The sequence below is a fragment of the Symphodus melops genome, assembly GCF_947650265.1.
Source record: "Symphodus melops genome assembly, chromosome: 7".
Classification (NCBI taxonomy): Eukaryota; Metazoa; Chordata; class Actinopteri; order Labriformes; family Labridae; genus Symphodus; species Symphodus melops.
In genome coordinates this window covers 9,046,928-9,062,906 of record NC_136697.1, presented here as the reverse complement: position 1 = coordinate 9,062,906, position 15,979 = coordinate 9,046,928, and the positions used below count along the sequence as shown (strand labels likewise).

The window sequence follows — 15,979 nt, the reverse complement described above, 5'->3', positions numbered from 1 at the left end:
CTGCACCCTGAAAATTCCTCAGGTGCAGGGCAAAGCAGAGCAAGCTAATCGCAGAATGTGTTGTTCACTCACAATAAATGTAAAGGTCATTGAAGTGATTTATGTTTTACTTGTATTTACAATTCAGTTGTTTCATAAACACTGTTTCTTTCCTATTGAAGGCCAATATGGTATGCTAACCAGGAACCTTCTGGCGACAGCTGTAAACACTGCTCTACTGCATGTAGCCACTTTGCTTAACCACATCTGACACATTTATTTATGTTTGGTTCAGTTTGATAAGGTCTTTCCTTTTGACTGATGGTTTTTATTGTAATTGACTAAAAGTTGGAAAACTTTGCACAAGTTGAGATGCCATGAAATATTAAGTTAGCACCAACTTCTAGTTACACTAACAATATAAGTTACCACGATTGTTTTTACAGTGCAGACGAGGAGACTCATGTAAATGTGGACAATATAAAGTATACGGTATCACTTTGGGTATGCATGTCAAATTGACACATTCTTTGTGCAGAATGTTTAACCATTTAAAAGCTGAGCAGTTAAAGCAGTAAGTATAATTTATCTTTATTTAGTCGGGAGGATGTCATTTAAAATATTCAATACAAAACATGAAACTCATATGCTCACAGAGAGTTCTCATAGAGAGTTTATAGCTTAGGTTAATGGACAACTCTTTTCTCTTGGTGGGCCTTTTTGTAAAGAGTCAGTAGCAGTCAGTAACATCAAACCATTTATTACTATATGAGGATACATTAAAAGACATATGGCACAATTTAATTCGACAGATATTCTATAAAGCAAATGTAAGGCAGACAAAATAAAAATGAGTTTACTTTGGTTTTGCCGGTTTCACTTTCAGCAGCATTTCACCTTTGTTGTAAAAGATTTTCAATATGCTTCTTGTAGCTCTGTGACTGTCCTGTCTCTGAACATATATGGAAAGAGGTTCAGGGTCAAGACTACTGAGACATTGATAACCTGTTTGAGAAAACATCAATGCATAAAGGGTTGAGACACAGTCAACACACAGCCTGTGTTAATCCCATTAACGTGCTGCTCAAGCATCCTTTCTGAGGAAAACCCTATGAGGTAGCTGCTTACATCTTAATTCAGTGTCTGCAGTTGATTTGGAGAAGTAGTTCTCACAGCCATTATAGAATAATCTATCTGCAAATAAAAAGATATATTCTGGGGCTTTTTATCCTTTTATTTAGAGACAGGACAGTGGATCGAGTCAGAAATCAGGGATAGAGAGACAGGGAAGAATGACGTGGGAAAAGAGCCACAGGCCGCCCAATTGGATAACTTTGTTTCAGCAAAACAGCAAGTCAGGTGATCATAGTGTGGAGACATCTAAATTGTAAAAGACAGATTATTGACAAAATTAAACTAATACATTCACTATGCTTCCATTTTGATCCAGAAGGAATTTGTGTAATCCAACCAAATCCATCCCAGCTGACGAAATGCAAATACACCGACTTTATTAACGGTGCAATAACATGGTGATTCTTAATTTGATAAGTGTGTGTCAGCTTGGAAAGAGAGAAGAGACAGAGTAACTCACTGTTTCCCTCCTGCAATTTGAATTAATCTTTGTGCCATGGTGTTGAATTTTCCATGCATGTAATCAAAAAATATTCTTCCATCATCTGATCCTTTTAGTATGAAACACATTAAACAGCTCATCTAACTGAAGGATGTCCTCAATACATGGTTTTATTTCATCAGTGAGAATTTGCAGGGTTCATTCCTGCAGGAAAAGTCAAATGAATCATGGATGGCAGGAACACGATCCAGATGATTGGACTTCAATCACCAGTTTGCCTTCATTTTCTCCAGATCTGTGTCGTCGCTTTAGTGATTAACACATTCTACTCAAATGGTCGAGCCAAATTCACGGATTAAGAAGCAGATGTGAAATATCTTTCACTCTCCGTGTTGATAATTGGTGTCGCATAGCTTTCAGCCTGTGTGCACAGGTGTTGTAGACGTTAGCAGAGCGGCAGCTCTCCATCAGACTCTAACTGGACGTGTTTAGACACAGGACGGGAAAGTAATCAACCAGCAGCATGAACACTTTGGGTTACGCTTTTTTGTTACACATTAACCTACGCAAAAAAAACCCGAATCAAATGAAAACACACAAACAGACACATCAGGATCAACAAAGAGTTAGAGAGCAGAGAAGAAATAAACAGTGAAGGAACACAGGTGAAAACAAGTGTCGACTTTTGGTTGTGAACTGATCCCTCCTCTTCCACAGGTTTGTCGGTTCTATTCATAAAACACATGGCAACATCTGGCTTTGTCACTGTATAGACACTCTATTGGCAAACATCTGGCCCATAGGAAACGTAGGCTTTCCACATTATTAGGATTCTGTTTTATAACTATGATGACGAAGCATGAACAAAAAAAACAAAAAAATTCAACGAGAAGGTTCAACAGCAAAATGATTATTGTGAATGAATGGTATCATTATAAAAGTTATCAAAGCCCTTAAAGGTAACAGGAAGCTGGTTATCAACCTAATAATGCAACCCAGACTTTCTATGAGTGCGTTCACATAAAAGGGGTGGAGTAAGCAGCATATAACCAATCACAGACAAGATCAAGTGTGCGAAAACATATGGTCATATTCAGCTCAAAGTTAAACACATATTATAGACAACAATGGACTAAAATCAACAAATCTAAAATCGCAGATTATAAATAGGTAAATTTAGGCTTTTACTCATAACTCTTTCCTGTCGTTAGCTAACTTCGATCTGACTATAAAAACACCCCAACACTTACTTTACTTTAATTGCTTGCACTCATCTACCTGGTTGAGAAGTTTAATACCTTCATTTTAAAAACCCAAAGTGAATCCTGAAGTGACCTCAATAACCAAAAATGCTCCCTCATATATAACGTATGGCTATCAGCTTCGTCCAGAGGGGGCGTCAGAATCAACGAAACACATGCACGTTTATTTCTGCTGCTTAACTTAACTCGACCAAAAACCATAATGAAGGATCAGATCATTAAAATAATGAATTTGTTTTAGTCACATGTCTTTGGAGGTTTTTGTTGGAGTGTCAAGTCAAATTGTTTTATTATCAAACCGTACTAATTGGACATCTACTGTCTGTGACTTTTGATGTTGAAACATTCATCTTGAATTGTTGTCATGTTGAAGTTGCTGCCTATCTTTTCTTCTGCCACCAGCATGTGTTTGTGCGATTGTTGTTCTTGGCTCACATTTACAGGTGTGTCTTTCTCACCTCACCGATAACAGCTGTGTGTGAATGGGCTTGTCAGTTGTGTACTCACCAGCCTAAAGAGTGATAACGTACCTTCTCTATACTGTACCACTTCTTGTCAGTGCAGCTGGTTCGGTGTGTGTGTGTGTGTGTGTGTGTGTGTGTGTGTGTGTGTGTGTGTGTGTGTGTGTATTTATTTAGTGTGCACTGTTGACATTAAAGTGCTGGGTAGAAATGTACATTTATGTTTGTTTTGCTTTTAATGCCAGTTCACAGATGTTCCACACTGTATCTGCTGCTCTGTGTTTTATAGTCGAGGTGCAGCTGGTGACTCATAACAGTAACAGAACGTGTGTAACTATGATACAAACTGCAAAGGCAGCAGGATGACTGAAATAATGAGCTACTTAAAACATGTAAGAGGCTGTTATCTCGCTTAATCCTTGTTAGTTTGAGTCAGGGAGTGAAAGGAGATGTTTGGGATGAGGAGTTAGCTCCTTTTATCAAGTTTAAATGTTTTCAGGAGACGAAGCTGCTTTCTTGCCTGTAATCTTTACTTTTTCTTTATCAACTTTGTTCTTTCTGCTTTTTTAAATCCCAGCTTCTTTTATTTTTTCATTTTTTCTTAACAGCAGCTTTTCAGGCCATATTTTACCTGGCTTTTAATAACACCCACACTCTGCCTCTTCTCTTCTTTCATCCCTCTCTTTCATCCTCTTTTAAATTAAAAGCCGCCTTATCTGAATGAAATATTGTAAATATTGGCTCAGCACGAGTGGGGAACAGCAATTTCAAAACAGCTCCAAAGACAGAATTAAATGTTTAAGCGACAAATCAGGTGTATCAGTGCATGAAATGACAAAGACTGCCTCTCTAATGTGTTTCTGTCACATTTCTCTCCCTCAGGTATGTGGTCCTTCTCTGTTTCGGAGCTGGCCATCCCCGGGGCAGAGATAGGCCGTATCTCGGCAACTGATGCCGATCTCGGAGAGAACGCCAGGCTGGACTATACCATCCTGGAGGGGGAAACGGGGGACACGTTCAACATCACAGGGGTGAACCAGGAGGCGGTCATCACACTCAACAAGGTGAGGGAGACGGCAGGGGGAGAGAGGGAATTTTATTTAACAGCTGTGTTGTAGTGCTCGAGATCGATCTCCGGACAACTTTGTGGTCTCGTCTAGGAATCGAATGCATTTTTACTCAGACTGGGCGGACCAAGACCACCAAGGACAATATGATGATGTTGTCCGGTGTAAGAATGTAACAGGAAGGAAATTAAAACAGATCACTTACACGGCTGACCTGACAGAGGAAGAGATTAAGATTAAGATCCAAATGAGAAAACAAATTGGATGCATGAGGAGAGGAAGAGGAGGGAGAGAGGGGTCATTTGGACGTCAGGAGAGAAACCATGACTAGATAAAGGAAACAGGAGAGGAGGAGAGGAACAGATGATGAGTGGGAGGAGAGGTGATGACTCTGCTGACGTCGGCAGATTTTTTTATTTTTTTTTGCGAGCTTTCTTCATGTTGCCTATAAGCCCATTGACCTAGAATTAGCTGCATAAACACAAAGACACTGTACTGAGGTGTAAGATTTCCCATGACTCACATCTCAGGTGCCTGTCATCCGGGTTTCAAATCTGCATTCATCTCACCTCGTCTCCTCATTTGACTCCATCAAAGTGTTGTGAAGGGTGTCTGACAAATGAATTTTCTGCTCCATTCACTACCAACCAGCCTCTTGTTTTTTTTTTTTTTTCTTCAGCGATATTTCCATCTGTGTACACATCCAAACATCCGTGCGAAACCCAATCAAAGCGTGATGCATCCGAATGCAAATGTCTGCAGCAGCTGAGAGCAACCTTCAGAGTAAAATGTTGTGACCCATGTTGCGGGGCTGTTTTGACTGCTGCCCTCTGTGCTGAAAGGGATTTTTTATTTTTTTTGTCGTACAGAGAATTTGCATGTGCAGAGAGATCAATGACATTGTGTTCAGAGTTCAGCCTGCTAATAGTCCCCGTCAGTGTAATACGAGATGATTTCAATTTCAAATGGTCATTCCCTAAGCTGCCTGTCATCTCCACTGATCACATTCTTATGAAGATGTGTGTGTCGGTGTGTGTGTGTGTGTGTGTGTGTGTGTGTGTGTGTGTGTGTGTGTGTGTGTCGGTGTGTGTGTGTGTGTGTGGAGAGGAGACGAGCGCTGACACCTGTTTATTACCAGCGTGGCTTGTTGAAATACAGACGTGTCTGTGTGAGGAGGAAGAGAAAGAGAGGTGGGGAATTTACACACATGTAATGTAAACCTAATAGGGTGTAGGAGGGTCCTGGGGGGGAGGGGGGGGCATGTCTAAGATAAGACGCTTTCATTTCAAATGAGCCCTGCGGAGGAGCCTCCAACACTTCAATACAAACACATGCGTGTGTCTCCATTAATGCTGTCAGCCACCTCTCTGATCTGTGGGATGTCAGTCACCACAGTGTGTCTTCATAATGAGCGAGCTGCGTAAAGTGCACTTCACTGGGATTCAAGAGCAACGTGTGTGTTTGCACAAATTATTAGCAGGTAATATGAGAGATGAGATTGATCTGCTCATCTTCTTCATCTTAAATGTCTGCCACTTCCACAAGCAATATTCAGTTGATCACATGTTGCCAAAGCCCTTTGTATATCTTATTTCAACGTGCCAAAGGATTCTTTAAAGACAACATACAAATAAGCCTTCAACTAGGTTTTTGTTAGTGAGTACAAACACACAAACACAGTGATTTATTTTGACTCAGTCCCACACACACATGCACAATTCTGGTGCCATAAATACTGTGAATGTATTTTAGTTAGTGTGCCCAAATCCTCTGCAGAAAATAGTCCCCCACAAAAACACAATTTAATCCTTTTGCTAAAACCCACAGCTTATTTTTTTTTTAAATTCCTCTTTAAGAGGAAAGGATAGCTTTGGAGTATTTTTTTTATACATCCTACTTTGGACAATGAAGAAGGAAAACTTGTCGGCCTTGAGTACCAGCATAAAACCAAAACACACACTTCCACTATTCTGAAGCCTCTGCTCCAGGGAGACACCTCTAACCTCTCTAAAGAAGTTCAATCAGTATATGTCATCATTTAGCACCATTAAGCGCAAGCGTAAATTGACACGGAATGACTGTGACCTAAACACACTTACGTGACGTAGCAGGAAGTAGACTATGTTATTATTTTTTTTGTCTGGCCTTTGTCTAATCAGTTTTATTCATAAGGCTGTCCCATACGTAAACACGGCTCTGACAACAGTACAGCTCTCAGGACTCACACTTCTCACTCATTGTCGACAGTCATGACTCAGAGAGACATTTACACAGGATAAACTGGATTTCTGCTGTATTTATGTCAAATTTTCTGCCTTTAAGATAGAAACCCTAAAATAAAACATTTTTCATTTTAAAACATCGAGATGCTCTTCAAGCTAAACATACGAAAATACGGAGACATTTTCAACACAGTGAGCACGATTCTGAAGTGAATGGCCATTCTGAAATGAACTTTTCATCACTGAGCCTGTGATAAACAGCTTTAGTCTCATCACTAACGGTGGTTTGAAGATTCCACATGATATTTGATTTCGGGGCATTTTGAACCCCCGGATCTTTTTTGTGCACCTCTAACACTCTTAAGACTTAAGGTGAGCACTTCAAAAACGTTCCCCTCTCAAGTAATAACAGCTTGCTGGCCTCAAACTCTGGACTGAGGCAGGACTCAAAAACTCAATATTCAATCAACATTGTTTCAGCAACAAATCCAGACCTCTTCGTCAATCTGTCACATCAATCTGTCTGTTCAAACTTCCTAGAACTGTCTCACTACCCAAAACTGTAACTTCACATTTGGCAGGTTTCAAATTTTGAGAAAAAATCCTAAATTCTTTGAAAACTTCTCAAAATGTTCCTGAAGTTTGTTAAAGGCTGCCAAAAACCTAGAAGAGAGAGGATTTGCACAGAATCACATCAATTTGGCAAAAAAAGATCTATCAAGATTTCCTAAAGCCACCTGTGAGTGTTTTGAGTTTCTCCTGTGTTCACAGGAATTAGTGTTTGTGTTCCTGAAGCCAGGTAGTGGTGCCGTCTGGTGTGCATATGTGAGTTTTATCACTGTGTCAGTCCTCAGCCTTGGATTCGTTAAAAACAATCCGCACCTGAAGGAGGTGTGTGCTGCAGGATTTTCAAGCCCAGTGTGAGCTGCTTTGAAGAGAAGCAGGGAGGTAGAGAGGGGATGGATCTGGTGAGAGATGCAAGAAGAAAGAAATGGAAGGCGAGGACCCGGGAAAGGGAGAAGGGATGAAGTAAGAGAGAGAAAGATGCTGAGAGAGGGTGTTAAAATGAGGTCCTGGGAGGCAGTGACAGCAGAGAGAGCAGGATAATAAGGAAGTAAAAGAACGGCAGAACCAGAAAGAGACATGCAAAGAGAGGCAGAGACGGCATGAGCTGCAGAATCACTGACAGCTCGAGAGAGAAATTAGCCCAGCAAGACTCTGAGAGAAACAGGGAGGTGGAAATATTCATCCAGAAAGACAAAAAAAAAAAAAAAAGAAAGTTGAGCTGAGGGAGGGAAGCAGCATGACAAAAACAAGACGGAAAGAAGAAGTGAGTGTATTAAAGGAGGGACCTGCTGTGTGTAAAAGGAAGATTGATCGATTTAACATGTGCTGAGAGGCGAGCGAAACAGGTGGGAAAATTACATGTAAACAAACACCACCAACACACCGGCAGAGTGCAGCCACGGCAATCTGAAAAACCCAAACAAAATGTGCAATTAGTAATTCAACATGGCCTCCTTGGTGCTGCTTTGTGCGCCTTTAATCCCTCTACAAAGAGTCCTCGAGAGGCAGAGGCAGATTAAAACCTGGATTGCTGCTTGGGGTGAAATATTGAAACTGAAGACTTACAGGTTACATGCAGATTTGTTTAAAACGCCTGCGAGCTCAGTGGAACATAAATTGAATATTTACACATGCTGCTGTGCATCATTTCAGAAGTCAGCTGGGATTTTGTGTAAAGTGGGTGAGCTGCATTAAACTCTTTACATGAATAAAATAATAGTGACTGGAATAGGTTAATGGATTTAGTCTTTCAGGGAATTCATGTCCATGTAATGGAAAAAAAAAAAAGTGAAATAGGCGTTTAAATTGCCGCACAAACAAAGCGGACTGCAGAAGCCTGCTTTATAAAAAAAAAAAATTAGATAAAAAGGGTTGATTCATTATTTGCACATACTTTTTTGGGGTGATGATTATTTTTTGAAAACTCATCCATTTGAATGTCGTGTAGAGTTACGCATCATTTGGGGCGTGTCTGATTTGACCTATGGGCGCATTGTATATTGATTGCAGGAGATTAAAAGCCGCTTCAGTTCCACTTTGTCTGTTGTTATTGACCAATAATCAGTTTAGGACAGTTTTCCATTATGGCCACCATTTTGCTTCAGAAATTTGCTTCAGAAAACAATGGTTGACATCATTGAAACATCGTCTATGTTTTATGAAGTCTATGGTGAAGCCAACGAACAACTTCAGAAAAATAATCATGAAACAATAAGACACAAATGTCTGCACAACGTCAAAGATCACTACAACTTCATATTTCAATCTAGCTCTGGGATTCTCAGTATCAAGCAAAGCTAAAGTCAAATGATCAGAGACGGTAGAGAAAGGTATGTTGCTGTATTTGGAATGAAAATGACAGAAGGCACAATCTTTGAAAACCATTGTTGCTCATAGTCCTGTTTAAATTGATGTTAAACAGGAACACCAACAGCTATAGCATTACTTATAATACTTGCATGAATTTACGTAGACAATATTTAGGGACAAGAAGAATTCAAATCACATAAGAAAAAAATACAAATTCTTATTACAGTCAAAATGTTTCACTCTACTCAAAAAAAGTGAGCATGGAGTTTATAAACATCTGAAGTCTCAAAAGTGATTATAGACTAGGATGCATGTGAATCAAATTGCAGCATGCCACTGAAAGCACAGTGGACTCCTTCCTACTTGAGAATGCAACAAACAAAATAAAGTCAAAAATGTTTTAACCGGTTTGCTTTATTTTGTTTGTCCTGCATGTGTGCACAAGTGCAGGCTGCATTAGTAGTTTAACACATGCTGCATCCTTTTTAGAGTCAGAGGGCTTTGACACGGTGAAGAATTCTAACAGGCCTCAGCGAGATGATCCGCGTGCCCCCTGGAGGAGGAAGGATTTCCGAGCTGAACAATTTGTGTTGCCACAGAGTCGGCCTTGACCTTGCCGGTCATCTTGCTGCTGTGGGCTGAATCTCTTTAACCATAGATCTAAGATGCACATTCCCTTACACACACAGGAGACACACATACCTGCAGAAGCACCAATAAACCACACAGAGAGATCTACAGTATACCGCAGCACACATCAATATTACACAGTTGACCTTGTAGCTCCCTGTGTTTAAACTGAGGGAGACAAGGGAAAAGAGCTGCAAAAAGCTGCAAGATTGCTCATTTAAGGACCGACACTTGGGATGCTGCTCGTCTCCACCTCAGAATAATGTGTCAGATGGGAGGTGGGTGAGAGACGGAGCTGTGGTGGTGTTAGTGGGGGGTTAACAGCAGCAGATTGGGAAGAAATAGAGTCAATAGAGAGCTAGAGGGTGGAGATGGGAGTGAAAATGAGGTAGAGAGAGAATACAAGATGATAAAATGGAGGGGAAGGCAAACAGAGAATCAAACAGATGAAGACGAGGAAGAGCGTGGAAGACGCGCCTATTAGCAGGGGGGAGAAAGGGAGTAGCGGGGGGGGGGGGGGGGGGGGGGGGGGCAGAGAGGGTGATGCAGGGACGAGAAGTAAAGAGAGAAGCTGGGTCATTAAGAGTCTCCGAGTCAGAGGGGCCGACTCAAGCTGCCTGCTGCTTATCACTGCTTATTTACTGTCAGGCCCACAGAGACCCCCAGCAAGAAAGAGATTTCTCTCTCTCTCTCTCTCCTCCCCGCTTTTCCTCCCCATCTTCACCCTTTTTCCCTGCTCTCACCCATACGCTCTGTCTTTTTGCATTCAGTTGCTTTCTGTGTGTCTGATCTCCAAGCACACACACACACACCTACACACACACACACACACACACACACACACGCAAATATTTGGAGCAACACAAAAGTTAGACACAAAAACACACACACACACACACACACAGATACCCCTCACCCTATCTCTTCCTCCCTCTCTCCTTCCCTCGCTTCATTCATCCTGACTCTTGTTTGTGTCTGGAGGCCATATCAGACCGTGTGTGTGTGTGTGTGTGTGTGTGTGTGTGTGTGTGTGTGTGTGTGTGTGTGTGTGTGTGTGTGTGTGTGTGTGTGCTGTGTGTTTGTCTGTTGCTCTGACTCAGCCCAGGTCTGCCTCGTTCACATTTACACACACTCTCTCACACACACAAAAACATAGAAGGATATGACACATTAAGAACAGCCACAAACTAAAGCACACACAGACTTTTTATTAATTTGTTGTAATAAATGTTCTCTCTCTGGTTTTATTCTATACTTCCCTGTTTTTATTTTTTACCCTCCGCTCCACTTCCAATCATTAACTTAACACATATTGCTGTTAATGACTGTACTTATTGCAGCTAATAGATTTTTGACACAGCGTGCGAACAGGACTGTGGTGTTAGTCGCGGGTAATTGAAGAATTAGCATAACGCACTTTCAGTACAGTATGGTACAGTACTCGGTTGGTCCTTGCTCTACAGCAGTGCCCCCTAATGGCCAGAGGGCAACACAAATGGAGAAACCTTTGCTGGAAGCTAATGGTTGAAAAGTCAACGCACTCATCACACTCTAATCAACGGGTACAATGTGGAGCAATTATAAGAGAAGGAGAAGACTTAAAGAGTCATGCAGAGTTTATGGACGCTGATACTTAACATGCAAATCAGACACGTGATTAAATAACGGCGCAGTTTTGATTATGATGCAGCAGAGAAACTTTTAGAACACACTCAGATAAAGCCCTGATTTTACACAGCCTCATTAAACATGTCACATGTGTTATGTGTGGAACAAAGTGGGATCACTGGATGCAACTGAAGGCGTGTATCAACATTACTAACATGAACCCGGTGGTGTCCCGATCCAGGAGGTTTCCCTTTAGAGGTGTGTTTTTTTGGGGTCTCCTCTGAGCTGTGTAAACCTGCTATTTGTGTGCCTTTCATTCCTCTTACCTGGGGGACAAGCTAGCTTCACGCGTGTGTCAGTTTGCTAGTTATTATTTCCATATGCTCTCACTTAAAACGGCTGGCTAATCCTCGGTCACACGCCAGCAGCGCGCCCAGGATTATCTGTGTTTGTTTTCTCACGCGGAGAAGAGATTGTGTTAATCTCCTCAGAGGGAAAAATGAGAGAGAGAGAGATGGAGAGGAAAAAGAAAGAGAAAAAGAAGACCAATGTCTTGCTCATAAGTTATAAAAAACAGGAAGACATGGGACATCTGAGAGTGAAAAAAAAGAGAAGACAAGAGACAAGTGACAGAGGGAAGAGAAGGCGGCAGAGGAAGAACAAAGTCAAAAGAGGAGATTTAGAAGAGGCTTTGTTCTCTCCACTCTGCAGTTGTGCTTGTTGGCAGAAATGTCCAAAGCTGCGTTTGTCATCAGACAAATGTGATGTATGATCTTGATTTAGAATGCACGAAATCAAGAAAGGACTCAAGCTGCCAAGGACAGCAGGGCGCTGAACGCACACAAGTAGGCACGCCACAGTGCACTCACACACACACACACACACACACACACACACACACACACACACGTCGGATAGGACAGGAATTCACTTGCCTGCGTGCACGTTTTCAGAATCATCATATTTTACAGCAGTTATAGAACAGTGAAGGAGAAGCACCACCTCTGTGATTTGCCCTGCAGTAATGTATAGTTACCGTAATGCATGCACACGCACACTTTCTCAGTCGAGCATGTGTGCCTGTGGGTCGGCCTCTTCGAGTACAGATGTATTATGTATCGCCAGCCTTGCATGCAGGTTAGCTAATTAATTTCTGCTAACTGTGAAGTGAATTTAAAAGGGAAATTGTACTGAGGAATTTGAATTTCAAAACGGACTGTGAGAGCGCAGCGTCGCAGGACAGCAGAAGGTTAAACTTGTAGAGAGTGTAGGTGTGTCTGCGGGTTTGTGTGTGCGTAAGAGGAGGGCAACATGAACTCACGATATAAACCGATTCTTTGGCTGTAGAGTCTGGTTTCAGTGTCCATTAATGGGTTAATGTATTTTTTTTTACGATGAACTGTTCATGCTTGGGAGACTTCCATAGACATCTTCTAATTTGGACTACAGAGAAAGACGTTTGGACAGAAGAATCAGAGTTACATTGAAACCAGTCTTCCTAACTGGGGCGGCAGTAGCTCAGGACGGGACTTGGGTTGGGCACTGGAGGCTTGTGGTTAAAGTCCAGAAATTGGGGCCAGTCCATTTCCTGCCAGTCCACTTCCTGAGCATTGTCGAGTTGCACTTGAGCAAGACACCAATCCCCAAAACTGCTCTGGAGCGCTGGCTGTGGGCCGCCCCCTCACTCTGAGACCTCTCCATTAATGCATGTCTTTAGGATCCTGTTTGTGCGCATGTGCGTACTTTGGCCTATGTGTGTGTTCGTGTCCATTAAACAAAGTGTAAAATCAAATTTCCCCTTGCGGTATTAATAAAGTATAAATTATTATTATTATCACTATAAACTATTGACTGTCAGATGCAACATCATGGCATCAATACACCTGGTAAAGTTGAATACATTAGTTAGCAGCAGAGAGACTGATGTGCACTAATATTACTCATAAATGGTTTGAGGTAGTTTTTCGAAAAATGTGCAACATGGGATGTTCAAGCTTAACTGGGTGACGTGCACAGTCTTTATACATGAAGTTGACACCACCACCATCACTTCTTCCACTGCCTTAGAATGGAACTGTTATTTTGATGCCTTGAGAACACTATTTTGGTTGCTACTATTTATTTTATTGGAAGAGAAATGAGAGAATGGTTAATGCTATGAAAACTTGGCCTTGGTTACTTACTACAGATGAAGACATTAACTCATCAGGAATATATCTAATGAGGTCATTAATCACCTGAGAAGGACGTGATTTTAGGGGAGATTTAAACATAATCAGACTTCTTTTTGCAACCAGCGGAGTAGCCCTCTTAATTGATTAGTTGGTTGCACATTGGATCCAACTAATCAACCTTCCAATGGGCCTTTGTCTAATGGTGATTTTATAAGCCTCTGGGAATGCTGGCCAACTTTTTGGGGCTTCAGGTGTAGTCAGCAGCAAATGATAAAGCAGCCTGATATAGCAGCCTGTTCTGAGTTTGGACATGAAGTCTAAGGAGGAGCTTTGTATGCAGATGTCAGTCAAGAGATAATAATTAAAGTTCGATTGTAACAAGTTAACTGAAAATTTGTCCACCGATTGCATTTTGCTCGCTAAAACACGACTAGAAAAGCTGCATTTGTAGATAAAAATGACCAACTTTGAGCCTACTGTGGCCGGCAAGTACAGCAATGGCCAAAATAACTAACAGTAAGAAAAGCATGCATCAAATTAAAAAAAAGGATAGAAATTAAAAAGCAAACGAGTCTCGTAAATAAAACAAACCTGCTGCAGGAAGCCAAACCAAAGGCACTAACATCAAATGCACTGCAAACACATAAATACAATGCAAAGTCAAAAACAACTGCAACTTGACTAACACTGAAAAAGAAGTGCTCTGGGCCCGTAGGGGGCTCTCAGTGGATCAGTTTTTTTATGAACACAAAGGTGGGGAGAAGGTGTATTTGTTGTTTGGATATAAAATGGTATAGTGTAACGATAGAGAGTGACATTAAAATGACAGAAACTATGAGGTTTAAAGCAAGTCTGGACTGGATTTAAAGGACAGACATCAGCAAGCAGGGTTCTGTTGGAACAGCTCCAGGATGTCTGTACTGCTAGCTGCAGGACTCACACATCCACTGTTCCACCTGCCAGAGTCAGTTCATTACACCACTACCTGCACGGCTAACCAAAGTCATATCTGGAGGAAGTTACACTTAGCAGTGGTTTGGAGCTGCTCTGACAGAAGCCCCTACTAAACGCTCAAAGCCCCGGTGTGAAAACTGAGAGTTGACTCGCTCATTTGCAGTGCATTTAAGTCATATTTGTTTTGGACTTTTGTATGTACTTTTGAATTTCCATCATTTATGAACATGCTAAATTTTAATCTTAATGTAAAAAAAATCTTTTCCAGGATCTATGATGAAGCCAAAACACAACTTTAAATGTTGTGTGTGGTTTTTTTCTGTTGGAATAAATTGAAAGTATTTCTATATTGAAATAATTACAGAATGAGTTAAACTCATTAATTTAAAAGTATATTTCATTTCTGCTTGGCGTTCAATAATACACTCTGCTCCTGGATGGTGTGTGTATGAGAGGTTTACATGTGCCTGCGGAGCACTGGTGAGTAATGTTCTCCTGTTCAAACATGTACACAGGACAGAGAAAAGAAAAACATGGAGAAACAGTGAGGGCCGCCGTGTGATAAGTGCCTCCTGTAAGGGCGAAAGAAGGAGAAGGATGAGTGTGTGTGTTGTGGTTTGTCAGAGCTGGAGTCCTTCTGCACACACTACGGGGAAAAAGATTGGGTTTGGGGGTGGTTAGAGGTGTGTGTGATGGAGTGTGTGATGTAGAGAAGGAGGGGGGACGGAGTGATGGAGTGTTGGATTGAGGGAAGGAGGGTGGGGGGGTGATGAGTGTGTGCTCACAGTGTTAGTGACACCTCTCGTCCTCAGACAGATTGTCTCTCTCACCTGGTAACAGGGACCCTGTTAGAAAACCTTCTCCCTCGTCAATCCACCTAAACCCCCCTCCACTCGCACTCCCTCGCTTTTTCTACACAGACAATTCTTCTAGTTTATTTATTTTTCTGCAGAAATATACCCTAAATTGCCTCAGTCTCTAAGTCTTTCAATTCGCCCTTTTCTCCGCATAATTTCTAATCAATCTTCACCTCTTTCCAAAACTGCTGATTTTCTGTGAAGCAGTTTAACTCGGGTTTACAGCTCAGAGGGAGGAAAGAAAAAAAAGAAAAGAAAAAGGGAGATCAGAAAGGAAGGAGAGAGCAAGAGGATATCAATATTCCCACTGCCGCTGGTATCCTCTTTTTGAATCTGACATTGAATGTTCTGCATAGTCACTGAGCCTATTTATCCTCCGTCCAACGTGGATCTCTGTGCCAATCACACTCAGATGATTCATGCGCACATTTACTTTAAGCACACACTCAGACTGACAGAGGATCTGAGGATACATGGGCCTAAAAGAAGCACCTTGTATGGGCACACTAACACACGTACACCTGTATCTTGAACCAGGCTTAAACACATTGCTTTTTCTGAAATGTAATCAACAGCCAGAGCATTTCTTTGTGTCTGTGAGACATTGGATGTATGTGATTACCTGTGTGTCAGCCCTCACTAACAATCGTCTCTGTAAAACCTGATCAGAGGCTGTTTACACGCTGGTGGGTGTGTTGCACACAATCACACGGACACATAAGACAAATAGGCTTCATAACATCTCTGTAACAAATAATCATGTGGGCCTGAGCTCTGATCCTTAATAAAAATCTCCTCTACCTGTGTGGATGC

The 15,979-nt window shown here is 41.5% G+C and overlaps 1 protein-coding gene across 2 annotated transcripts in view; it reads left to right on the top strand.

Moving 5' to 3' along the window:
- The window catches only part of cdh24b (cadherin 24, type 2b), a 178,347-nt gene that overhangs the window by 140,272 nt on the left and 22,096 nt on the right, over nucleotides 1-15,979 (top strand). For both annotated transcript variants that reach the window (XM_079348041.1, XM_079348040.1), the window contains one exon: nucleotides 4,161-4,342. In XM_079348041.1, the coding sequence (XP_079204167.1) occupies nucleotides 4,161-4,342 (182 nt within the window). The remainder of the gene's footprint in view (nucleotides 1-4,160; nucleotides 4,343-15,979) is intronic.